At 35.1% G+C, this 26,256-nt stretch overlaps 1 protein-coding gene across 1 annotated transcript in view; it reads left to right on the forward strand.

Moving 5' to 3' along the window:
- Positions 1-26,256, forward strand: part of syne2b (spectrin repeat containing, nuclear envelope 2b) — a 120,046-nt gene that overhangs the window by 70,338 nt on the left and 23,452 nt on the right. Inside the window, exons 81-111 of the mRNA XM_073834594.1 lie at positions 1,491-1,655; positions 1,949-2,068; positions 3,564-3,667; positions 3,751-3,886; positions 3,993-4,106; positions 5,016-5,153; positions 5,241-5,447; positions 6,281-6,382; positions 7,270-7,389; positions 7,684-7,884; positions 8,013-8,186; positions 9,457-9,588; positions 10,095-10,312; positions 10,517-10,646; positions 11,541-12,056; positions 12,430-12,579; positions 13,815-13,991; positions 14,065-14,220; positions 14,330-14,476; positions 14,553-14,723; positions 14,865-14,998; positions 15,085-15,280; positions 16,314-16,496; positions 16,703-16,816; positions 16,906-17,060; positions 17,159-17,306; positions 18,139-18,233; positions 18,786-19,017; positions 19,665-19,859; positions 22,295-22,420; positions 23,972-24,127. Coding sequence (XP_073690695.1) covers positions 1,491-1,655; positions 1,949-2,068; positions 3,564-3,667; positions 3,751-3,886; positions 3,993-4,106; positions 5,016-5,153; positions 5,241-5,447; positions 6,281-6,382; positions 7,270-7,389; positions 7,684-7,884; positions 8,013-8,186; positions 9,457-9,588; positions 10,095-10,312; positions 10,517-10,646; positions 11,541-12,056; positions 12,430-12,579; positions 13,815-13,991; positions 14,065-14,220; positions 14,330-14,476; positions 14,553-14,723; positions 14,865-14,998; positions 15,085-15,280; positions 16,314-16,496; positions 16,703-16,816; positions 16,906-17,060; positions 17,159-17,306; positions 18,139-18,233; positions 18,786-19,017; positions 19,665-19,859; positions 22,295-22,420; positions 23,972-24,127 — 5,112 coding nt within the window. The remainder of the gene's footprint in view (positions 1-1,490; positions 1,656-1,948; positions 2,069-3,563; positions 3,668-3,750; positions 3,887-3,992; positions 4,107-5,015; positions 5,154-5,240; positions 5,448-6,280; positions 6,383-7,269; positions 7,390-7,683; positions 7,885-8,012; positions 8,187-9,456; positions 9,589-10,094; positions 10,313-10,516; positions 10,647-11,540; positions 12,057-12,429; positions 12,580-13,814; positions 13,992-14,064; positions 14,221-14,329; positions 14,477-14,552; positions 14,724-14,864; positions 14,999-15,084; positions 15,281-16,313; positions 16,497-16,702; positions 16,817-16,905; positions 17,061-17,158; positions 17,307-18,138; positions 18,234-18,785; positions 19,018-19,664; positions 19,860-22,294; positions 22,421-23,971; positions 24,128-26,256) is intronic.

A 26,256-nucleotide genomic window follows, 5' to 3' on the forward strand; every position in this document is an offset into this window, starting at 1 on the left:
GTCATATGTCTCCAGAATGTGTCTGTGAAGTTTCAGTTCAAAATACCCCACAGATAATTTATTATATAATTTTGAAAATGCCTATATCAGAAGCAGAAATGCTGTTTTCGTGCATGTTCCTTTAAATGCAAATGAGCTGCTGCTTTTTTTTGCAGCAAACACTTGTGAAGTTCACCAAAATTCTTGAATCAATTTTACCCGACTGTCAGATCAGCAGTCTTCCCCAAGATTGTGTAGCCTAGTGAACCAAACTGAGAGACCATTTTGAAGGCTCAGGAAACCTTTGCAGGTGTTTTGAGTTGATTAGCTGATTAGCATTTCACCATATGTGACCCTGGACCACAAAACCAGTCTTAAGTCGCTGGGGTATATTTGTAGCAATAGCCAAAAATACATTGCATGGGTCAAAATTATTGATTTTTCTTTTATGCCAAAAATCATTAAGAAATTAAGTAAAGTTCATGTTCCATGAAGATTTTTTGTAAAATTCCTACTGTAAACATATCAAAATGTAATTTTTGATTTGTAATATGCATTGTTAAGAACCTAATTTGGACAACTTTAAAGGTGATTTTCTCAGTCTTTTTGATTTTTTTGCATCCTCAGATTTCTGATTTCAAATAGATGTATCTCAGTCAAATATTGTCCTATCCTAACAAACCATACATCAATAGAAAGCTTATTTGTTGAGCTTTCATATGATGTATAAATCTCAGTTTTGTCAAATTTAACCTTATGACTGGTTTTGTGGTCCAGGGTCACATATTCTAATTTGTTAAGATAGTGAATTGGTGGGTTTTTGTTAAATGTGAGCCAAAATCATCACAATTAAAAGAACCAAAGACTACTTTAGTCTGTTTGCATTCAATTTAATTAATACAAGGGTTTCACAATTTGAGTTGAATTACCGAAATAAATGATTTTTTTCACAACATTCAAATTTATTGAGATGCACCTGTATATTTTCATGTTCCAGAGAAGAAAGAAATTCATACAGGTTTTGAACAAATGAGACTGAGTAAATAATGACGTAATTGTAATTTTTTTAATGAACTGTCCCATCAAGTTATAATAATCGAGGAATCATCATCAAGTTGTGCTGGAAAGACAAATGATGTGCTCTATGCGCTCAGTGTTTGCTGTAGTATGTACAGGTAGACAAACATTGATCACTCCCAATCTAAAGTCTGTGTGTTGGATTATTAATGAGATTTTTGTTCATATTTGTTTTTCTAAGAACGAGCCTTGTGTAAAATGTGTCAAATGGGGCATTAAACATCTGTCATCTGCCTCTCAGCTCTGCTAGTTCAGTCTCTAAGGTGGACTCTGATCTTTATGGTGTTTATAACGTTTGAATGATTGTATTTTCTCTATTGTGAACCTCAGCTTCAGTCGCTGTTTCTTTTTGTAACTGCTTGTTGTCACTATGAGTGTATTGGTTGTTTAGTTGAGTGTGTTGATTTGTAATTGTATTTTTTTCATCCATCTAGACAATTCTGGTGGAGATTGAACAGAGGGTCTCCAGTCTTCCTGTGTGTGGATTGAAAGAACAGGAGCAACATGAGGCTGAATCGCTCAACACCAAACTCCAGCTGCTGAAGAACAGACTGGTTACGGTCCAATTAGAGCTGCAAGAGAGACACGGCGAAGTTCAGGTACACACACATACACTAATATATCCGAAATTTAGTCTGTTACCAACCGAAAAATGTCTTGTTTTTTATGCTAGGGACAGTGTAATCCAGGTGTTGTGAGGAACTTAATGAACAGATTGCATGTGATGACAGAAAGTGATCATTAGCATGTTAATTGCAGCTGATTTTCACATTTGCAGATTCAGAGGTATTAAATCTAGAAGTGTTGCTAGCGAGAGGCTGCAAAGTGCCTGGGTTTGAGCTGTGAAAATAGGGCTGTCTGAGGTGTTGTTTCTGTCTCTCTTTATCTGCAGGTGCATGTTGAGAGTCAGCGCCCACTTCAGGCCAGGTTGACACGCAGCAGCAGTGTGCAAGACATGTTGAGTTCTTCCAGAACCAAACTGTTCAGACAGAGCAGCCTTCAACAACAGAAGGTAACACACATTCATATACACACTTTAAATATTAATATTTCTAACATATATTGTGTCTCTTCAGGGTGTAACAACACAATATGTGACCCTGGACCACAAAAATAGTCATAAGTAGTACAGGTTTATTTGTAGCAATAGCCAACAATACATTGCATGGGTCAAAATTATCTCTTTTTATTTAATGCCAAAAAATAATTAGGATATTAGGTAAAGATCATGTTCCATGAAGATATTTAGTAAATTTCCTACCATAAATATGTGACCCTGGACCACAAAACCAGTCATAAGGTTAAATTTGACAAAACTGAGATTTATACATCATAAATAAGCTTTCTATTGATGTATGGTTTGTTAGGATAGGACAATATTTGACTGAGATACATCTATTTGAAATCAGAAATCTGAGGATGCAAAAAAATCAAAAAGACTGAGAAAATCACCTTTAAAGTTGTCCAAATTAGGTTCTTAACAATGCATATTACAAATCAAAAATTACATTTTGATATGTTTACAGTAGGAATTTTACAAAAAAATCTTCATGGAACATGATCTTTACTTTTATTTTTGGCATAAAAGAAAAATCAAAAATTTTGACCCATGCAATGTATTTTTGGCTATTGCTACAAATATACCCCAGCGACTTAAGACTGGTTTTGTGGTCCAGGGTCACATATGTAAAAACATAACTTTTGATTAGTAATATGCATTAATAAGAACTTCATTTGGACAACTTTAAAGGCGATTTTCTCTGTGTTTAGATTTTTTGCACTCTCAGATTCCAGATTTTCAAAAAAAATTGACCCTTATGACTGGTTTTGTGGTTCTGGGTCACACATATATTTTTTTTACTAGCCTAGTGGAATTCGTTTTTTCTTGCCTTCACTCTAACATTAATGCAGACTTTATTTTGGTGGGTTGGTATGATTTTTTTAATGTTCACCAAGGTTGCTTTTATTTGATCAAATATACAATTAAATCTGGAAAAACTGTAATATTGTGAAATATTACTACAATATGAAATACATTCACTTATTTCAATATATATTAAAATGTATTTTTAACTGTGATGACAAAGCTGAATTTTAAGCAGCCAATAGCCACATGATCCTTCAGAAATCATTTTAATATGCTGATTTGGTGCCCAAGTAGTCATTAATTATTTAAAAAAAACTGCCTAATATTGAAAATGTGATACATTTAGGATTCTTTGATGAATAAAAAGTACAAAAGAGCAGCCTTTATTTGAAAAAGAAATATTTGTCATTATAAATGTCTTGACTGTCACTTTCGATCAATTTAATGTATCCTTGCTGAATAAAAAATCCTACTGACCCCAAAATTTTAAAGTAGTGTATATTTTTCATTTAAAATTTCAGGTTAAAATAAAATTTAAATGAAATAAAAATTGTTCCTTTCTAATGCTTCTAAGAATTTTACAAGTCATGTCAGTCCATCATTTTCATTGCACCTTGCTCTTTAACTCTCTGTGTTTTAGGAATTGGAGCATGGATTGAATGAGCAGAGAGATCTAACTAAAGCTATCGCAATTCAAGGCAGCAAAGCCCGAACACACAGCCAGAGCGCAGACGAACATGCAGGGTATCTAAATACACACCTTTATTTGTACAAATACAGTATACATCTACACTTTGTAACCATATAACACTCCCTGGTGTCTGTAGCCCCTCGCAGGCAAACGAAGACAAGGTACAGGAAGTGGATTTAGCAATTCAGAGGAAGTGGACACATCTATGCAGCAGATTGACCAAGACAGCAGAGACCGAGCAAGATGGAAATAAAGATCAGGATCCATCTGAGGTCTGAACACTCTTGAATTTTTTCCTGAATGTTTATTTGAAGATTTTAAGCAAAGAACATTGTAATACTTAATCAGTCTAATTTATTTGTGTGTGTGTTTGAACAGATCCTCGCTTCATCTGTGTGTTTGTGGAGCGGAGCTGCTGTTTCTCTCTGTCTGCAGGAGATTCAATCCAACATCTCACAACTTGAAGAACTGCAAAACTCAGCAGATACACAGGTGTCAATAACAAACACATATCCTATCGCATATGTCTGTTTATGAAATAGACAGCATGATGCACACTCGTTCTTCAAGATCAGAGTACACACTCAGTCAGTATCGTCCAACATAGATATACAGCGGTGGCCAAAATTATTAGAACGCTAGTATTTTCACCAGTTAAAAAAGTTTTAAGCCAGTTATTTCTATCTTTTGCTGTAGTGTGTCAGTAGGAAATATCAATTTACATTTCCAAACATTCATTTTTCCATTAATTGTAATAATCCAGTGAGATTTTGTTTGCGCAAGGAGTCTGAAAACAGCCAGTTTTAAATCCAGAAGAACTGTGGCAACGTCTTCAAGATGCTTTAAGAGACCTACCTGCAAAGCTACCTGAAAAACTATGTGCAAGTGCACCTAGGGAAAAAGCTGCTTTAAACGCAAAGTATGGTCACATCAAATGTTGATTTAATTTAGTTAATAGAAGTAAACTGATGAAGAAAATCTATTCATGCCATTATTTTTAATCTAAAATCTTAAATCTAAAACTTTTAACAGTATTGTAGCTTTGCAGGTAGGTCTCTTGAAGCATCTTGGAGACGTTGCCACAGTTCTTCTGGATTTAGTCTGTCTCAGTTTGTTCTGTTTCTTCATGACATTCCAGACAGACTGGATTATGATGAGATTAGATCTCTGTGTGGAGCACTGACTGTTGCCAGACTCCTTGTGCACTGGATTATTACAATTAATGGCAAAATGAATGTTTGCAAATGTAAACTGATATTTCCTACTGACACACTACAGCAAAAGAGAAATAACTGACATAAAACCATTTTTTAGCTCGTGAAACTACTAGTGTTCTAATAATTTTGGCCACAACTGTAGCAGAAATATATTTAACTGATCTGTCTGTGTGTCTGTGTGCAGGATCATCAGTCTTTAGATGAAGGTCTGTTTGAGGCGTTAAGTGGAGTGGATCTGATTCTCAGCTCTCTCACACACACTCTCATGTTTCAGCCAGCAACCTTAAACACTGACATACTAAACCAGCTTCAACAGCTACAGGTATTCAGCCATCCGTCAGACCACCATCAGTCTGTCTGTCCATCCATCCATCCATCCATCCCTCCTCATTTCTTCTCTGATTTATAGGGTTTATCTGCAGAGCTGTCCTCCTTGGGTGCCATCTTGACCTCCCAGGGGTCAGAGGTCTTAAAGTTGTTAGGTTCAGGCTCAGTGATATCAGAGACCTCCACTTGTTTCGACCTGCTGACGCAGCGTGTATGTGACATTCAAAAGACTCTTGCTGAGAAACAGGAGCAGCTACAGGAACGAATGAAACACACGACTCAGCTGCAGGTTAGTTTTTTATCACATTGTAACCAACACAAACTGATGAGATGTATGTGCAGTCAATTAAAAATTCGCCTGCAGTTTAAAGGATTAGTTCACCCAAAAATGAAAATTATGTCATTAATTACTCACCCTCGTGTTGTTCCAAACCTGTAAGACCTTTCACAAAAAGATATTCTGATGAAATCCAAGAGCTTTCTGACCCTGTATAGACTGTAACACAACTACCATGTTCAAGATACTGTCGTTAATGTGTGGCGAGGACTGACAAGAAAGAGATTTTTTTTTTTCTTTGAGCACAAAAAGTATTCTCAAAGCTTCATAAAATTGGACTATTTTAACAATGTCCTTACTACCTTTCTGGGCCTTGAACACGGTAGTACCATTGCTGTCTATGCAGGGTCAGAAACATCTCGGATTTTATCAAAAAATTTCTAATTTGTGTTTGAAGATGAACTATGGTATTCAGGGTTTGGAATGACATGAGGGGGAGTAAGTAATGCCAGAATTTTCATTTTTAGGTGATCTAGACACACTAAAAAAGTGATGCTTATGTGTTTAAAGTGTTACTGTATATGTCAGCAGTTACATTTTTGCAGGTTTTAACACCCCCAAAAGTTCGGATGTCTCGCCTTCATAACTGTCACCAATACTCACTTGTTTGTTATGAATAAACTTGTGTCTTCATAATGTCAGACATAATGATCTCTTCAGTCTTATGTTTAATCCCATAAATCGATCTCTGGATTTAAGATGAGCTAGAAGTATTTAAGGTCTACTCATATTTTAATCTTTTTTGTACTAAATTGTAATATTTCTTTGTGTGTCAAACCCTGCAGAAGAGAGTGAAAGACCTGCATGACTCAGTACTAACTAACACATCAACCTTTCACTCTACAACTAATGGAGAAACCCACCATGACCTTCACACACAGCTGCAGGTAAGCCCATGAGCCCATGAATAACACTTCCTGTGTGTGAAGATTAAATACTACTAGAGAAATAACATTCTGCAACATATCTGCAAGAAAAAAATGCGGATGTCTTCTTTGTAAATTTGCTGACTTCAGTGGCGCTTTACATCTCTGTATTTTAAGATTCTACAGTTTTGTAGAATTGTGATGTTTTGCAGAAATGCATCATTTCAAGAGTGCAGATACAGTTGAAGTCAAAAGTTTACATACACCATGTTTCCCATAAGACAAAATAAGTTAAATTTACCCTGATTATCAAATTCAAAAGTTTTCTTAATGTATTGTGTTTCCTTCTGAAGCATCAGTGAGCGTTTGAACCTTCTATAATACTTACATATGAGTCCCTCAGTTGTTCTCAGTGTAAAAAGATGGATCTTAAAATCATACAGTCATTGTTGAAAAGGGTTCAAATACACAAAAATGCTGAAAAACCTAAGAATTTTCTAAAGAACAGCAGGCAGTTAACTGTTCAGGGCAAACAAGGGATTCATGAACAACTATCACTAAACAAAAACAAACACAGCTGTGGATCACTCAGGTAACAATACAGTATTAAGAATCGAGTGTATGTCAACTTAAACAGGGTCATTTTTTAAAATGTAACTATTATTTTCTCTTGTGGACTATATGTAAACGTCTTTTATGTGAAATCTCATTCAGGTCAGTACTAAATAAAAAATAACATGAATTTTGTATGATCCCTCTTATTTTGGTAAAATAATTAACATTTTGCAGATTCTGCAAGGTGTATGTAAACTTTTGAATTCAAATGTATGTTGTATAACAGCATTGGGTGTTCATTGTGCCTAAATTCTAAGAATTTGACCATTCTGTACTTGTGATTCCATATGAAGGCCATCACTGGATGGAAACAGGAAGCTGAGCAGAGTGAAAGAGAGCTGGCAGCACTTAGAGAAGAGACAGAGAGTCAAGATCAGCCTTCATCCCTCACACAGCAGATCAGCACACTGGAGGTATGGATGTGCACCATTAAGAATTTACTATATAATGCCTTTCAAACTGCAATTTAGTTTCTGGTAGCAAGCAAGCATTATCAAAATTGCCATTTATTAGTGCCAGTATGAAAATATTAAGCAGTACAACTGTACAACAAATTATAAGAAATGTTTCTTAAGCACCAGATCAGCATATGAGAATAATTTGTGACGGATCATGTGACACGGAAGACTGGAGTAATGGCTGCTGAAAATTCAGCTTTGCCATCACAGGAATAACTTACATTTTAAATTGTAATATACACTCTCTAGGAAGTACTGGACAGTGTATGGAGCGATCTAGAGCAGCGCTGTGGAGCTGCGCAGTGGAGTCTAGATGAGCAGAAGATGAGTGAAAAAATACTGAAGGGTCTGCAGATGCTCCTGACTATTGGAAAAGAGAAACTCACCTGCAACTCTCAGCTGGAGCTCAGGAATCCAGCACAGATACAGACACACCTCAACACACACACGGTAAACAAACAAAAAAGGCTTAAACAAATAAGTAAATCAGCTACACAAATACATGAATCACACACAATATAGAATCATTACAAGGCCTGCAATCTCTCAGTCACCTCCCTAACTTTGTAAACCTACAGGCGTTTTTCCTGTCTCTGGGTGCCCACCTGAGGAGACTGCAACAACTGAGTGTGCGGATGCCAGACAGCGCCTCCTCTGGTTGGGAGACTGCAGTGTCTGAGATGGAACAGGAAGTGTTCAGTGTCCTGCAGCAGGCTCAGGCTGTCGGAACAGTACTGCACTCAGCGCTGCAGGTATGACAATGAGGAATCCAGAAATGATGTGGAATGACACTTATTACCATTTTTCTGTATGAAAAGCTGAATCAACCAAGGAGAAATGAATGGGATTGATTAGGGTGACCATATTCTGAGAATCCAAAAAGAGGACACCCTCCCCAGGATGGGCTTGACTTGTAAATGTATGCTGAATACAATTGGTTGCCTTGTGGTTTTTTTAAACACTATTTCATCTTTTCTGTTATGTTAAATGCCACATTTGCTTTCCCTTTATAATATTCACTTATGTTGTATATTTGAATATCATAAAATAACACGAGTGAATTACTTTTTTATTTAACATTAAATCGTTAAATCGAAGCACATAAAAAAATTAATGTTTATTATTTTTTTAAATGAGTGTTTGATCATGTCCAAATACACATTCAAATGTATTTAACTAACTTTAATTTTACACTAACTGTAGGCCTAATATATATACTATATTAGAAAATGTTATCTTTTAAATGGTCAGGATCATTATTGCGTATATTATTTAGTAAACTCCTCAAAATATTAACTAAATAGAACTTAACTATATATTGCAATTATTTAATTGAATAAAAGTCACACTTAAGGTGTTTGGTCACATTTGACTGCCAAAGAGTATGAGAACATATTAATTATGTCTCTTTATCACTCCCCAGAATAAAATGTGATTGTAAAGCGTATTCAGAGTAGTTATCAATAAACTCAATCAATGCACATTATGTGTTAATAATTACTCGAAATTTCTGCAAATATAGAAAAACTGCTGTCTATCCTACTTAAACCCATTCAAACACATTGACAGCGCGGAGTTGTTTGGAACTATTGAGCGCTCCATGAACCACGTGACCGTGTGGCGGCGAGATCAAAGAGTGTCGCAACTCTGTTTCTCTATGACTCTGCAGCGCAGCTCCTCGTTTGTTTTGTTTTGACAATTGGGTCTTTCACGTCATCAGACAGGTACCTCAGAATAATGCCGGTGGGCAGTGGCTGCATTTAAAGTGTTAAATTAATGACGGTCAGTGAAAAGAGGTAAAAAACCCGGACATTTTATGATATTTTACAAAATCCCACCGGACATAATTTTTTAGCCAAAAAGGAGGACATGTCCGGGTAAAAGAGGACGTATGGTCACCCTAGGATTGATAGGAACATAAATAAATCAACTGATAGACTGAATGACCAGCAGAAGCTTTTGATATATATATATTTTAGCTAATACTCCTCTTCTCTTAATAAGGACTTTGATGTATTTCAGGTTTGCACTCATTGGGATGAAAATCAGTCCTGGTTAGAAATGCTTCTGCAGAGGTTAGAGACTCAACTTCTCAAAACATCTCTGAAGGACCAAACTGAGGAGCAGCTCACTGAGAATATTTCTGTCTATCAGGTAATGCTTTAAAATTATATAGTGAATCGACACACATATGTAATCCTTGACCACAAAACCAGTCATAAGGGTAATTTTTTGAAATTTAAATTTAAGCTTTCCATTGTTATATGGTTTGTTAGGATAGGACAATATTTGGCCGAGATACAGATATATGAATATCTGGAACCTGACGGTGCAAAAAATTCCAAATATTGAGAAAATCACTTAAAATTGTCCAAATGAAGTTCTTAGCAATGCATATTACTAATCAAAAATTAAGTTTTAATATATTTACGGTAGAAAATTTACTAAATATTTTCATGGAACATGATCTTTGCTTAATATCCTAATGATTTTTGGCATAAAAGAAAAAAGAAATATTTGGACCCATACAATGTAATTTTGGCTATTGCTACAAATATACCTGTGCTACTTAAGACTAGTTTTGTGGTCCAGGGTTGCATATATACCTTTAAATAAAAATGTAAAAATATTTGAAGATCCCTGAATTCCTCTTATGATAGAGTGTGTTGGCGCTTCTGGAGCAGAACAGAGCTCGAATCAGTCTGGTTCTGGATGAGGGCCACAGACAGCAGGAGCAAATTTTAAGCAGTGATATGGATCTTCCTATACACATAGTGGGTGTGTCTACAGCAAGACTGGAACAGCGATTGGCTGGACTTCAGATGAGGGCGGAGCAAGGACTACACTCCACCCTCCATCTTAAGAAGCTTTGGAACAGGTAAAAATGAATGATGTAAAATTAAGCCAGTCAGAGCTTTCACTCTGAAGGAATCTATCTCAGTCTTTTAAAATCACAATATTTCTAATATAATTTGAGTCATATGCACTCACTTACATTTTGTTTAATGAGAGAGAGTTGACTGAGAGATGGAAATGGAGGCAGAGGACAAATATAATAAAATTACCACTATATTTTTTCCAGGTACCAAAGCGATTTAGAGGCTCTAAATGAGTGGATGGAAGGAGCCAGAGAACGCCTGCATACATGGAGAGATCACATGACCACAGCTGAACAGGGAGTGGACGCCCTCTCCCATTTTCAGCACTTTACAGTCAGTCAAGCAGTGATTTAAAAAAAATATTTTTAGTTTCTACTATTTTAAACAATGATTGTTATTACTGGATCTACATAAAACATTCTATTATGCATGTTAAATAAATATATTCAAACATTTACACTGCCGTTCAAAAGTTTGGGATCAGTACGATTTTTAATATTTTTTAAAAATCACGGTCAAAAATACTGGAAATTTTTTCTATATTGTAAAATTTTATTACAATGTAAAATGCAAAGCTGTTACATTGTACTCCAGTCTGAAGTGTCACATGATTCTTCAAAAAATATTCTAATATGCTGATTTATTATCAACAGCATTTATTTAAAATAGAAATCTTTTGTAACAATATAAACTACAGTTTAAAAATGTAGGGTCAGTATATGTTTATTCCTTTTTTTTTAAGAAATTAATACTTTAATTCAGCAAGGATGTTTTAAAATAATAAAAAGTGATAGACTTATATTGTTAGGAAATATTTTTTACATTTTTAAAGTTTGAATAAATTCTGTTCTTTTTTTAACCATTATTTTAAATTGTAATACTGTTACCAATTTGCATATTTTACCAAATAAACGCAGCCTTGATGAGAGACTTGTTTAAAAAAACATTAAAAATTTTACTGATCCCAAACTTTTGAACGGCAGTGTATATTATATTGTTTATATACTATTGTAGTATTAAAAATGTCAGATTTTCATTTGTTTTTAATTTTAATTTTTAGTATTTTCGTTATGTGCTTTTGTCCTTTTTGTTACCTTTTGTTTTTTTGTGTTTTTATTTTCTGTTTAGCTTTAATTTATTTGTATTCCAATTTTAATAATGTAAATACGTTTTATTCATTTATTTTATGTTTAGTAACATTTAACATATCTGATGTTTTTGACGCAGGAGTTCATGAAGGAGCTAGAGGTGAAATCTTCCCTAAAAGCATCAGTGATCAGTTCTGGATCTTTAATTCTGCTGCTCAGTGAACGAAAGCAGAACACTGAGACACAGAAGATCAGCAGAACCACCGGTGCTCCAAGAACAACTTCTGGAGATACAGCAACCTCTGTAGACCTACAGCCAAGTCAAACTAGCAACTGCACTTCTGCTGTCCTAGATAACAACCCTGAAGACTCCTCAATCATAGACGTCACTTTACCTTCAGAAACCAGCGTTTCCTCTATTCAAACCATCGCCTCAGAAGAAACTCTTTCTACCACAGAAGGATCAGATGGAAAGATCACAAATGAAGTTGTTGCCTTTGAGAAACCAACCTCATCTGCATTTGATATATCTGTAAAACAAGAGATGGTTTTGTCCCCGGTTCTCTTGACTCTACAATCCCAGCTGTCTCAGGTGGAGCAAGACTGGGTGGAGATACAGACACACATTCCTGCTGTCCAACAGGGACTACATCAGGTACGTTTTAGTTCATTATTACTAACTGCTTGCTGGATGGCTGGAAAGATAGACCTGTCAGTTTCATGCCTCTCTGAGGAAAAACATCGTGTATAACAATTGATCATGGAGGTCAGGCAGCAATCCAGGCATGATATTCTGTTACTCAGAAGTTGATTAAATCTTAGAGTCTGGAATAGAGGAATAGAGTCTGTCCTTTTATTAGCCATTATCAGGCCTCTCTTTCTTGTTCTTGTCTCCTTTTTATTCTTTGATTACATGTGTCACTCCTGACCTGGCTCCAATGTTTTCTTTCTTCTCTATTCTCTCCACATCTTTCTTTGACTTTCATCTGTCTTTATTCCAATTTCTCTGTTCTATTTCTCTCTCTCAGAGAGTGCTGGAAAGCCTGTCTCCTGAAGGACTGCTGGCTGATGTGTGTGGCTGGATTACAGGTGCTGAGAACAGGTTACAGGCGGCTGAACGAGAGGGTCACAACACCTGTACTGCCGCAGAGCTCACACACCTGCTCAGAACATATCAGGTACATTGTTTACTTTTTATCTCCATATTCATTTTTGAAAAAATCAATAATTAGCTAATAAAATAATTATTTTCTTTACTATATTATCTTCGGACAGAGGCAGACAGCAGTGAAGTATTTTCACTTTAATCAAGTAAATTTAAAAAAAGTATCTGTAGTTTATTAGAGTGTTAATATATCTTTGGAAAACTTCACTACATTCATACTTTTTACTGCACTACATTTCATAAATAAAAGTAGTTTTTTTTTATCTTTAATTTTTAAGGCCATTAAAAAATTAGTACTTTCCTGTCCTTGAGTCAATCTTTGAATTACTTTTAACTTGAGTAAAAGTAAGAAAGTAATAGATTTCTAGTGTAATTAAGTATTAAGTGATTTTTAATAAGAAACGTAGTGCAGTAAAAAGTACAATATTATGTTTTGGAATGTTGTGAAGTAAAGTTTTCTAAAGAAAGACACAGACACTTGAAAAGTACTTTTACAGCAGAGTATATAAAATATTATTTTTCTTTTAAAAATAGCAAAGAAATCAATAAAATGATTATAAAAGTACCTAAAATCTGCAAGTAATTTAAAATAAATAATATAAAGTACAAATATAACAAAAAGGAAGACATTACAAATTTAGTAGTGATTAAACAAAAATATTTTTTTCTCTTTCATTACATTTTTTTTATGTATTGTGGTTTATTAGCATTAAAAACATACATTTCTATTGCATACAAGTGTTTGCTGTAAAACAGAGCTAAAGAGTTGTATAAAGTAAGATAAAAATAAAATAAAATAATAAAATATAATGCAGGGTACACTTGGGTCGCTCATATAAATAACAGGAAAACAGTCTGAAATTAACCAAAGAATAAATTGTACAAGTGTAATTAACTCTCTCTTTATTTTCTCTTTCAATTTCATTTTGTGCTTTTCTGACTTGACAAAACTATGTACATTTGCACTGTCAAAATGTTTGCAGCCTAACTGCGTGAAATGAAAAAGTTTAAGTGAAAGTACAAAGTAAAACTTTAAGAGTAACATTCAGCAAATACAAAAAAAAGAAGAATAAATTATAGAGGGTACATTAAACAAAAGAAATTATCATTTCTTATATTTTCTTTCTCACTATTTCACTCTTACCTTACCTTTCCTTTTCTCTATATTATAAATCTCTATAATAGTTTCAGCAACTTTTAGCAAAATTTCTTTTGGTCTTACTTGTCTCTTATTTTCTTTCCTTCCAGGGGATGAAGAGAGAGATGGCATGTCAGCAGATGTCTGTTGACTTTATTAATCAGTGTGAGCTGAAGCAGGTCGGTTTTGACTCTCACACCAGCAGGTACAAACACACTGCATTTGCTGAAAACCTGGGAGATGCCAATCTGCGCTGGAAAACTCTACAGGCTCACCTGAACACACAGGTGAGTTTATTATTATTGTTTATTATTATTATGGTGACCAATAGAGATTATAATAGTTTGTATGTTTTCTCAGATCCAACATGCTGAAGATCAGGTGAGGATATGTGCAGAGCGAGACAACAAACTACAGATCCTTCAGCGCTGGGTCAAAGGTCAAAAACAATGGATGCGTTTGGCTGAAAAACCCATCAGTCACTCATTTGCTGAGAGGAGCCTTAAGGATTGTGAGGTGAGTCACTGATATTTTCTGGTTGTGGTAACTGATTGATTGAACATTTTGTTTGATTTTAATGTATTATATTACATTTTAGAAGAACTTGTCTTTCTTTTATTCTCAGGAGCTGGGGGAAAAGTTAAAGTCCAAATCCTCTGAACTTGCTGAGTTGAGGATAAGGAGACTTACCACTGATGAAGAAGACTGGGATAAAGACTTCCTCTCAAAAGCTCACAATATTTCACAATCCTTGACTGGCCTCTCTCAACAAGTATGGAAACAGAAACTATTATTAAATGCCCTTAAGTTTTTAATTTGGATTTTCATAATAAATGTTCATTTTCTAGAGTACAGTCCTTGGAAATACCTTGAAAGAGCTGTGTAAAGTGTGGTCTCAGTTTGAAAGTGGGAGGAGTCAGGCAGTTGTAAACACAATGAGGATCTGCCAATCACTAGAGTACTGCCACGCCCCTCTACACTCCCTCTCTGCCCTCCAGAACAACATTGATAAGCTACAGGTGCTGTCAATCAACCACAATATATATTTTTTAATTAGTTGAATGATTAGAGGAAATTTTTCAAATTTGTTAACTTAAAAGTAAACCTTTGGCTTGAGAAAGATACTTATTATGATGTATATGCACAAATTATATTGGCAGGTCTTAAAAGCAGAGACTGAGGAGATTGACAGCCAGTGGGAGGATCTTACCAAGACAACAGCAATTCTTATTGGTGGAATTAGCACAGACTCCGCCCAGATGTTATCTGAGCACCTAGAAAAAGAAAAAGAAAGGTCAGACTTCACACATACTGTACTGGCAAAATAATTTGAATGTCTATGTGAATGTTCAAGTTCGTACACTTTATGTTGTCCTCTAGGTGGTCAGATGTAAAGGAAAAGGTCGCACAAGCCTTGCAGAGGTCACACAGTCTTCTGAAGGTGTGGCAGAGATACTCTGATGTGAGACGTTCCTGTTCAGAGCAGCTCCAACATCACAAAGAGCAGATTGACACGCACACCAAAACACCTGCTGACAATAAACAACTCACGCACAGCATCACAGAGCTGAAGACTGTGAGTACAATGCAAAGACACAGATAACCATCCATTTAAATACACAAACTAGGACCACATTTAAAATCTGGGATTTTTTTTTTTAAATCAGAAGAGTTATGATGTAAATGGAATAAGAAATTATTATGCACTGTTTCTAGATTAGTAATCAAATAAGCAATATATTACAATATAATATAATATTACTGTTAATTATTTGATTTCTGACCTACACTACCAGTCAAAAGTTTTTGAACAGTAAGATTTTTAATGTTTTTTTTTTTTTTAAAGAAGTCTGTTCTGCTCAGTAAGCTTGCATTGATTTGACCAAAGTAGAGCAAAAACAGTAAAAAAATTTAAAATGTAATTTATACCTGTGATTTATCTGAAATAAAAAGCTTTTGTAACATTACACTATACCATTCAAAGCTTGGAGTCAGTATAATTTTTTTGGGGAAAAGAAATTATATAAATTAATACTTTTATGTAGCAAGGATGCTTTAAATTGATCAAAAGTGATAATAAAGACATCTATAATATTACAAAAGATTTCTATTTCAGATAAATGCTGTTCTACTGAACTCTATATTCATCAAAGAAACCAGAAAAAAAAATTACGTTTTCAACATAATAATAATAATAAATGTTTTTTGAGCAGCAAATCAGAATATTAGAATGATTTCTGAAGGATCATGTGAGTCACGGAGTAATGATGCTAAAAAGTCAGCTTTGAAATCACAGAAATACATTTAAAATATATTCAAATTTTTAAAATATATTCAAATAAAAAAACTGTTATTTTAAATAGTAGAAATATTCCTAAATTTGACTGTTTTTGCTGTACTTTGGATCAAATAAATGCAGGCTGGTGAGCAGAAGAGAGTTCTTTAAAAAAACTTTTGACTGATAGCATAGAAATGGTGTAGAATCATGCCATAATCTGTTAAAAATGTAATATATAATTTAATAAAAGTATAAAGAAAGAATTCAAAAGACTTTTGAACTCCATTACAGTATATGTTACAGACTGTTATTGTCCTTTCCTTTCTTTTAGGCATTACAGAAATGCTCAGAGATGCAACAGGCTGATGTGAATGAAATGCTGGAACTGTCTAAGGATCTAATTGAACAGATGGATGATGAGGATGCTGTTTTCATCGGATCAGAATGTCGTTTGTTAACACGTGGTTACCTGCAATTAGAACAGACCCTGAAAGGAAGAATTGAACACATGCAGGTAAGACTTACACACATTTGTATAAGCATGGACATGTTTGGAGTATTTACTCATTCTCATTTCATTCTAAACATACAAAAAACACAATAATAGCACCATTAAGTATCATAATAGTAGTCTGTAAGTTTGTGAACACCATGAGGGTGAGTAAATGATGACAGAATTTTTGACTATATCTTTTATTCAAAATATGTGTGTCTGTCCAGGAGGATCTTGAGCAATTTCAAGAATTTGAAAGGTTATTCCAGTTGCTCGAAACACAGTTACAGCAGTGGGAAAGCAAACAAAGCATAGACAGGGAACTCACGGATATATCTCAGGTGATAAACACACACATGCACAACTTACTCGCATCATTTTCTTGAAGAGTTGTCCAGTATTAATGGTTTCTGTATTTCCTTATATACAGTCGGGTCTGACAGAGGTCAGTTCTCTCTCTCCTGATCTGGATCTGCTAAATGCACTCAGCTACAGGCTGACCCTCAGTGAACCCATCACACAGAGGCTGCAGCATCTCAACAGGAAGTGGGCACAGGCCTCCGCACATGCTCAGGAGAAATGCAGGTGATTGGCACTTATGATCAGATCAACTGAGAAAGATACTAATATCTGATTCGGTGCCTAGCACACTATGTGTTTATGTGTATATTGTGTGTGTTTAGTGAGTTGCAGGCAGCCTCTCTCCAACAGCAGAGCTTTGAGCAGAGATGTGAGAGCTGGCTGGCTTTCCTTCAGCGTATGGAGGACAGTTTAGCTGTAGAAATCGCATCGACTTACCCTGGACTGAGAGAACAACAACAAACACACCAGGTTCAACAGTCGACACACCCACAAATGACACACATACATTCACCAAGCCTGCATTTATTTGATCCAAAGTACAGCAAAAACAGTAAAATATTGAAACATTTTTACTATTTAAAATAACTGTTTTCTATTTGAATATATTTTAAAATGTAATTTATTCCTGTGATTTCAAAGATGGATTTTTAGCATCATTACTTCAGCTACATGATCCTTCAGAAATCATTCTCCTTAAAAAAACATGTATTATTATGTTGAAAACAGCTGAGTAGAATTTTTTCAGATTTCTTTGATGAATAGAAAGTTCAGAAGAACAGCATTTATCTGAAACAGAAATCTTTTGTAACATTATAAATGTTTTTATCATCATTTTTGATCAATTTAAAGCATCCTTGCAAAATAAAAGTATTATTTATATCAATACAATACAAAGGCTTTTTATTTCAGGAAAATGTTTTTTAGATCTGTCTATTCATCAAAAAATACTGGGGGGAAAAACATTTTTAACATCAAATCAGCATATTAGAATGATTTTTTTGAAGGATCATGTGACACTGAAGACTGGAGTAATGATGCTGAAAATGTAACTTTGATCACAGGAATAAATTATTTTTTTTAGTATATTCAAATAGAAAACCATTATTTTAAATAGTAAAAATATTTCAAAATTGTACTTTTTTTTTTTTTTTTGCTGTACTTTGAATTAAATAAATGCAGCTTTGGTGAGCAAAAGAGATATTAAAAAACATTATACATCGTACTGTTCAAAAACTTTTGATTGGTAGTGTATGTATCATAGATCCCATAAATTTCTATCTTTTTTCTCCTTCTCTTCTAGTGTTTTCAGGCTGAGCTGTCTTTAGGCCATCAGATCCTTCACTCTGTGATCAGTGAATCTCTCCTCCTGTTGCAGAAGGGAGATATGGAGGACAGGTAACAATTCTCAGCATGTTTTTTTGTGTGTAAAATGATTTTGTTTGCTTGTGACATACAATGTAATTCAGAAGTTTGGGGTCAGTAAGTTGCTTTTTTTAAGAAATCGGCAAGAAATCAGCAAGAATGCATTAAATTGCTCAAAAGTGACGGCAAAGTCATTTATTATTTCAAATAAATGTTCCTTTGAGCTTTCTATTAATCAAAGAATCCTAAAAAAATGTATCAAAAATATTAAGCAGCACAGCTGTTGTTGCATCACAGAAATAAATTCTAGAAAAGATTTGTTTAAAATGTTAATAATATTTCACAATATTACTGTTTTTAGTGTATTTTTGATCAAGTAAAGGAGCATAAGAGACTTCTTTCAAGAACATTAAAAAATCTTGCTGACCCTAAACTTGTAATACAGTATTTTATCACTTTGTCATGCACACATTCTAAAAGAAAAGGACCTACTTTCAGAAATATGAAGTTGATACTTGGAAGTTTAATATTTGGAATTCAGCATGGAATTTGTAGTTTTACTAACCACCTTTTCTGTGCCCTCAGGAGTGACTTCCTGCTAAAACTGGCCCAGCTAAGAGAGCACTGGCAGGGGGCGGTGCAGAGAGCAGCTCAACGGCGCGCTCTAGTGGAAGGGCTCATACAGCATTGGCACACTTATACACACACAATGCAGAAACTCCGCAAACTCCTGACACTCGCACACACACTCCTGTCACCTGCTGGGCCCACGCACTGTAGTGTCCTGCAGCTGCGCCTCTTGCTGGAAGATATGAAGGTAACAAGATGATTTTCAAATATCACTGTCATCAATGATGAAGACATTGTATCAAAGCCAAAATACTGTATATGCATTACTGCTGAAAGGTTTGGAGTCACTTATTCTTACCAAGGCTGCATTTATTTAATCACATTGTAACAAACAGTAGGCTGCTATTACTAAAATCTTATTATTATAATTTAAAAGAACTACTTTCTATTTTAATATATTTTAAAAGCTGTATTTTCAGCAACCATTACTCCAGTCTTCAGTGTCACATGATTCTTCAGAAATCATTCTAATATGCTGATTTGCTGCTCAAGAAACATTTATTTATTAATCATTCTGTGGAAACTGTTAGTTTTGAAGTTCGAAAGAAGTTAAAAAACAACATAAAATAGACTGAAAAAGAAATAGTTTGTAAGATTATACATGTTTTTACTACCACTTTGATCTTTGCTGAATAAAAATAATACTATCTCTGCATCTTATTCACCCCCACTTCTGTGCCTGATAATTTAATCTATTGATGCCTTAGCTTGCAAATGTTAGTGACAAAAGATTATTTTGTTTGTTTGTTTGACTATTTCTATCTCTCCTTTTTGTCTGTCCCCTTCACTCTCTCCCTCCTCTCCCTCTCTCTCTCTGTCTCTTTCCCCATAAAGCGAACTGAGCTGTTGTTTCAAAGGTCAGTCTCTGCGTATCTGTGTGTGATGGAGGTAGGCAGGCAGCTGTTCTCAGTGAGTGACACGCAGACGCAGATGCAGCTGCAGACAGACCTGGCAGCCCTGCAGGAGGACTGGGAGCAATGCCAGTGCATGCTGGGAAAAAGAAAGACACTCACATCTGACATCATAAAGGTAAGATGGACTGATTGACTTTGAAATGGAGCCTTTGAATAAACAAGCTCTTGTGCTTTATTGCTTAGTTCTACAGAAATGCTGTTGCACTTACCAGCTAGTGTTGATAATGTCAGCGATATTCATCCTTATCCTTATGTTGAAGGTCAAAGGTCACATGGGAAATACATAAAGCTATGTGAGTTTTTTTTTTAAACAGGATTCCCATGAACCAAGAAAAGTAAATGTTAAAAACAGTATATACAATTTTACAAATATTAACATTTTTTCAATGCTCAACTTTTAAATATTTCATCATTTAAAAATGTTCCATTGTGAGTGAAATCTATTGAAATCCTTATCCTGTAATCATGAACAAATAGACAAGTTTTTGTATATCTCAGATGTTTTTTTTTCTTTGTACATATCTGCTTATCAGCATTTATGAGGGTGAAGTTTATATTACAGAACAGGCTTTTTATGATTTGGTATGATTTTTTGATTAGATAAGAAATAGCAGGTTAAATAGGAAACAGATTATGGATTGTCAGTCTTATAAACCTGTTCAGAGTTGCTCTAGAGAACAAACACTATTAACACTAGTCTATCTGTCTGTGTATGGACGCATCTAAAACTTCACTAGAAATAAGCGCTGCCATTAAATATACCCACTAAAGACTGATACATGACAAAAAACACTGTGTGTGTTGGTGTGTGTAGACTTAAGAAATTCTGTATTATGGTGGTTTTGTGCAGGAATGAGTCCAGCTGAGTTTGAGTTTGACCTACATTCCCTGTGATTCAACAGCTGGACTAATCCAGATCAGACCTTTAACACACTAATACACAAATACACAAGCACATTTTAATATCAGGGTTCCTGACCTGATAGTCTGACCTGCAGTTTTATCTGTCTGTCTGTCTGTCTGTCTGTCTGTCTGTCTGTCTGTCTGTCTGTCTGTCTGTCTGTCTGTCTGTCTGTCTGTCTGTCTGTCTGTCTGTCTGACGCTATGTCTTATTTGTCTTTTTTTTCCTGCTCTTCATCCATGACTTTGATTGTAGTTTAGACAATTTGAAGACACAGAAAGCATAGACTGTGTGTGCATGTATGTGTGTTCATGAGTACATGCATTTGTCATGTGCTAAAGGGTTTATAATAAAGCCTGTCTAGGGATTTACAGCTCTCCCTGTCTGTCTCAGCCTTTCTGTCTCTCTCTCACTGTACATTGTCTGTCTACATTTCTCATGCAACAGCTTATAAAATGAATGCCAGCGCACTGCTATATTCTCTGGAGTTTCCTCTGTGCAGTATGTGTTATTATTATATGGTTTTACCTGTATTATACTGCATATGTGATGTGTGTTCAGTATTAGCATGTAGATGCGTGTGTTGTGATAACCCCACACTGGTGTGTGTTTGTGAATGCATGTGTGTTTTCATTACCCCTAGTCGTGTCTTAAATTTTCAGTTGTCTCTTAGCCGAGACATTGGTCTGATGTAGTGCATACACAGACCTTCAATAGTGGATATCTGGACACCTGTCAAAATGTTTGTGTGTACCTTCTACCACAGATCTACCTTCATGTACAGATCTGCATGTTTTCTTTGCATTATTTCTGCTTTTCCTGACTAACGATACAGTTGAGGTCAAAAGTTTACATCCCTGTTTCAAAATGTAAATTATTTCACCAAAGTAAGAGGGATTATACAAGCATGTTATTGTTTATTAAGCACTGGCCTGAATAAGAGATTTCACATAAAGGACGTTTACATATAGTCCACCCCATTCAAAAGTTTACATCCTCTTGATTCTTAATACTGTGTTGGTACCTGATTTATCCAGATCTGTGTTTTTTTGTTTAGTGATAGTTGTTCATAAGTCCCTAAACTGCCTGCTGTTCCTCAGAAAAATCCTTCAGGTCCCAACTAATTTCTTTGGTTTTGTTGCATACGAGTCCCTCAGTTGTCCTCAGTGTGAAAAGATGGATCTCAAAATCATACAGTCATACAGTCAAAGGGTTAAAATACACAAAAATGCTGGAAAAACCAAAGAATTTGGGACTCATGAACAACTATTTAAAAACACAGCTGTGGATCATTCAGGTAATAATGCAGTATTAAGAATCAAGGGGATGTAAAATTTTGAATGAGGTAATTTTTATAATTGCAAGTAGTATAAAATTTACATATACTCCTGTGGACTATATGTAAACATCTTTTATGTGAAATATATTTGTCAGGTCAGTACTAAATAATGACATGGATTTTGTATAATCCTTCTGATTTTGGTAAAATAAAATTTTGCAGATTCTAAGAGAGGGATGTAAACTTTTGACCTCAACTGCAACTCAAGTCCATCTCAATAAAAAGAGGCTTACAGATCAGACATCAAATTAAAAACATGCTGGAGCATTATAGCAGATTCTATTCATATGCTTTTAAAATTATTTTACAGAAGTGGGAGACCTGTGAGACCAGACTAGCTGATCAGGCCCAGCGCCAGGAGGAGGTACGAGCCAGACTAAAGCAGTCGATCCCAGATCAGCAGGAGGAGATGGAAGAGGAACGCCTCCTTGTGAAGGTACACTACTTCATGTACCACTTAATGTACTGTAGACTGACTTATTACAGTGAGTGTAATAAGGAGTGAATTTAGGCCAAAAAATACAGACTTAGCAATTATATGGTATTTTAAAGTGTCCTAATATTGTGCTGGAGTCCCCTACAACAGGTTTAAATGCATCTAAGGTCAGAAAGTAGTAATTTTCAGAATATACATTTCAAAACGAATCGTTTGAAGCAGTTCTGAGCTTAATGTCTATAAACCCTTTCCTTCCATAAGCTTATTCTGCTCTGATTGGTCAACTGTCCAAGTCTGTTGTGATTGGTCTTTCCGAATACAGTGCAAGCGAATCGTGGCCACAGCTAAAGTTTAGTTGCTAAATACTTCACTAAACAATAAGGATGGACACATTAGCCAAGTGATAACGTGACTAACTGATGAAACAATGCAGTTTGTAAACCAAAATATGTCTACATTCTTTATTATTAAAAAAAGTTATTAGAGCAAGGACGGGGTACATTAATCGACACATTCTTAGACAATAGTGGGTTCACAGCGAATTATCAAAACTATTTCAGTAAGACAGTAATATGGTGGTTTACCTGGAAACCTAAAGCTGCAAAAGGCATACATCAAATATTAGCACAAAAAACCTGACATTTTAAGCACTTCATTGAAAATGTACACAAAATGTATTAATCATACTTACAAGTTGTGGTTCGGAGACGCTTGCTGACTAAGTAAAGAAGGTACAGACTTATCTTTCATGGACAAGCGTTTAGCGAATCGCGCATTGAACTCACCATGATTAGAGAAGCAGTCCCTGATTGAAATAGCAAGCACACAACAAAAGGTTCGAAATGTATTGCTGTGGTATTGTGGAAAAAAATCATTTTAATCACTGATTCTTTACATTATCATCTTTCGGCAATTAAATCAAATTTACAGCGTAGAACACAGCTTCTTCTCGACATGATGTAAACACACTAACTAACAGAAGTTACTGTAGGAAGGTCAGAAGATTAGAAAATATGACGACTTGTTAAGGTGACTCAGAGTCGACTCTTTCTTTTGACAAACAGTATCTTTATATATCATGCTCTTTTTTGATTAAACTTTGCAGACTGTTTACATTGAAGGATAGCTACGGTACGTTACAAACTGCAAAAAAATAGATTTTTCTAAAACCCATATGACCTGCTGATTTAAAAAGCAATATAAGCATAATAAAATACTGTAATAAAGACAAACTTCAGTTGTGGTGTTTGGTAAAGTTTAAAGTACCTATGGTGAAAGTTAGCTGTTAGCTTGAGCTAAAATCACACATATCTGCTTTTGTTTGTATTTCATGACACTTTGGATTTCCCTTCCTCCCTGCTATAGGCTTATTCAGCTGCAATCCTCCTCCCTCCCTCTCTGTCTCTCTCTTGCCCTCCCCCTTTGTCCCATGGGCTTTAATCTTGTTGGGCCAGAGGGTGAAAGAGAGAGAGAGATTGCGTGAGTCAGAGCTGGGACGTGTGTCAGTGTTTTCTGGGAGTGTGTGTGACGGTGGTGTGTTATGTTATGCAGGAGGTTCAGGATTGTTTAGAAGACTGGGCCGTCAGTCTTTCCGAGCTCAGCACCATGAAGACGGACCTGTCCCAGTACATCCTCACCGATGACGTCCTCCTCCTGCAGGAGCAAGTGGACCATCTGCACTGCCAATGGGAAGAGCTCTGCCTCAAAGTAAGACACACACAAATATGTTTACCTAGCAGACATACTTATTTTATACTTTAGATGTTTTGTACATTTGAGGTACTGATCCCTGTCTGTTAATGATTTTTTTTTTTTTTTACATTTTTAGAATAAAACAGAAAAAGCTGAACATTATTTACTTTATTTAGGAATCATTTTTACATTTAAGGTTCTTTGATGTTTCCAAAAAAAAATTTTGGTCAGATATAGTGAACTTATAGGGGCTTATAGGCAAATGTATAGCAAAGTAAACCCACGCACATGCGATTATTTTTGTAATATTTCCTTTAGAGATGCAAAGGTGAGCTAGAAGGAAACAATGCAAATATAAAGCCTACTGGAATCATGTGTCTAAACATTGACAGCTCTAACTGATTGAAATGACTGATAAACCTTAGTGTGTAAGAAGTTGAAGGAAATATTTAACAGTAAAAGATACTGCATGAATCTGTATTATTTGTACACTACCAGTCAAAAGTATTTGAACAGATTTTTAATGTTTTTAAAAAAGTCTCTTCTCCTCACCAAGCCTACATTTATTACAATTTATTTTAAATATTTTTACTATTTAAATCGACTGTTTTCTATTTGATATATTTTAAAATGTAATTTATTCCTGTGATTTCAAAGCTGAATTTTTAGCATTGCTCCAGTCACATGATCCTTCTGATTTGCTTCTTAAAAACATTTATCTGAAATAGTAACATTAGAAATGTCTTTATCATCACTTTTGATCAATTTAAAGCATTAAAAGTATATTGTTAAAAAAGCCTTTTAATTAATAAATACTGTGAGACTGAAAAATTGAGTAATGATGCTGAAATTTAGCTTTGATCACAAGAATAAATTACATGTTTAAATATATTCAAATAGAAAACAGTTATTTTAAATATTTAACTTTTGGAGACAGTTTTGTCTCCAGCTACTGCTAAGTAAACCTACGCACACAGACTAAATGCTCACAGGAATTCCATCTATTTTAAATACCATGTTAGCACACCGTCACTACCCAAGAAACAGATGTGAGAATTTGTTTGATGTTTTTTTCATCAACGCTCATTGATTTAGTTGGAGTCATTGTTCCTGTGAAGTTTCTTGATGTATGTTGTTCTGGTGACCATCTATTGATTAACTTTCTGAACCTGTGCATCACACATCAGGTCTCGCTGCTGTTTTTAATGAATATTGTGCTGGATCAGTCAGCTGGAGTCTCCTGGGGTCATGTTTTGGAGGTCTGGTGTGGGTTTTGGGGTGGGTAGGGGTCTTTGACACTGGAAGGAGAGAGCAGATGGTGGAGAGTGAAGGACACAGAGAAAAGACACACAGAAGTGAATAGAAGCAGGAGTCTTTGGCTCTTTGTTTTGGAAATCACTCTCAGTGTGTGTCTGTCGCACGTCGGAGTTGCCTGGTAACAGTGAAGTCCACATGTGGCAGCTGTTGAGTTCATTTGGATTCTTTCTAGTGACAAGGTTCATAAAGATGTTTCGGCTAGAGATCTTTAAACACATACTGTACAGTTGAAGTCAAAAGTATACATACACCTTGCGGAATCTGCAAAATGTTAATTATTTTACCAAAATAACGGGTCATACAAAAGGCATGTTATTTTTTATTTAGTACTGACCTGAATAAGATACATAAAATAAAAATATGTTTACATATAGTTGTTCATGAGTCCCTTGTTTGTCCTGAATAGTTAAACTGCCTGCTGGTCTTCAGAAAAATCCTTCAGGTGCCACAAATTCTTTGTTTCTTCAGCATTTTTGTGTATTTGAACCTATTCCAACAATGACTGTATTTAACTATTACAGAAGGTTCAAATGCTCACAGATGCTTCAGAAGGAAACACCAGGGAAGAGCCAGGGGGTGAAAACTTTTTGAATTTGAAGATAATTAATTTAATTTGATTAAGTTAATTTAACTTATTTTGTTTTCTAGGAAACATGTAAGTATCTTCTGTAGCTTCTGAAGAGCAGTACTAAGAAGAAAATATTTAAAAATATTTAGGCAAAATAGGAAAAATGTACACTTCCTCATTCTGTTCAAAAGTTTACACCCCCTGGCTCTTAATGCATTGTTTTCCTTCTGGAGCATCAGTGAGCATTTGTTGTCCTCAG

The sequence above is a fragment of the Garra rufa genome, chromosome 2 (genome assembly GCF_049309525.1).
Source record: "Garra rufa chromosome 2, GarRuf1.0, whole genome shotgun sequence".
Lineage (NCBI taxonomy): Eukaryota > Metazoa > Chordata > Actinopteri > Cypriniformes > Cyprinidae > Garra > Garra rufa.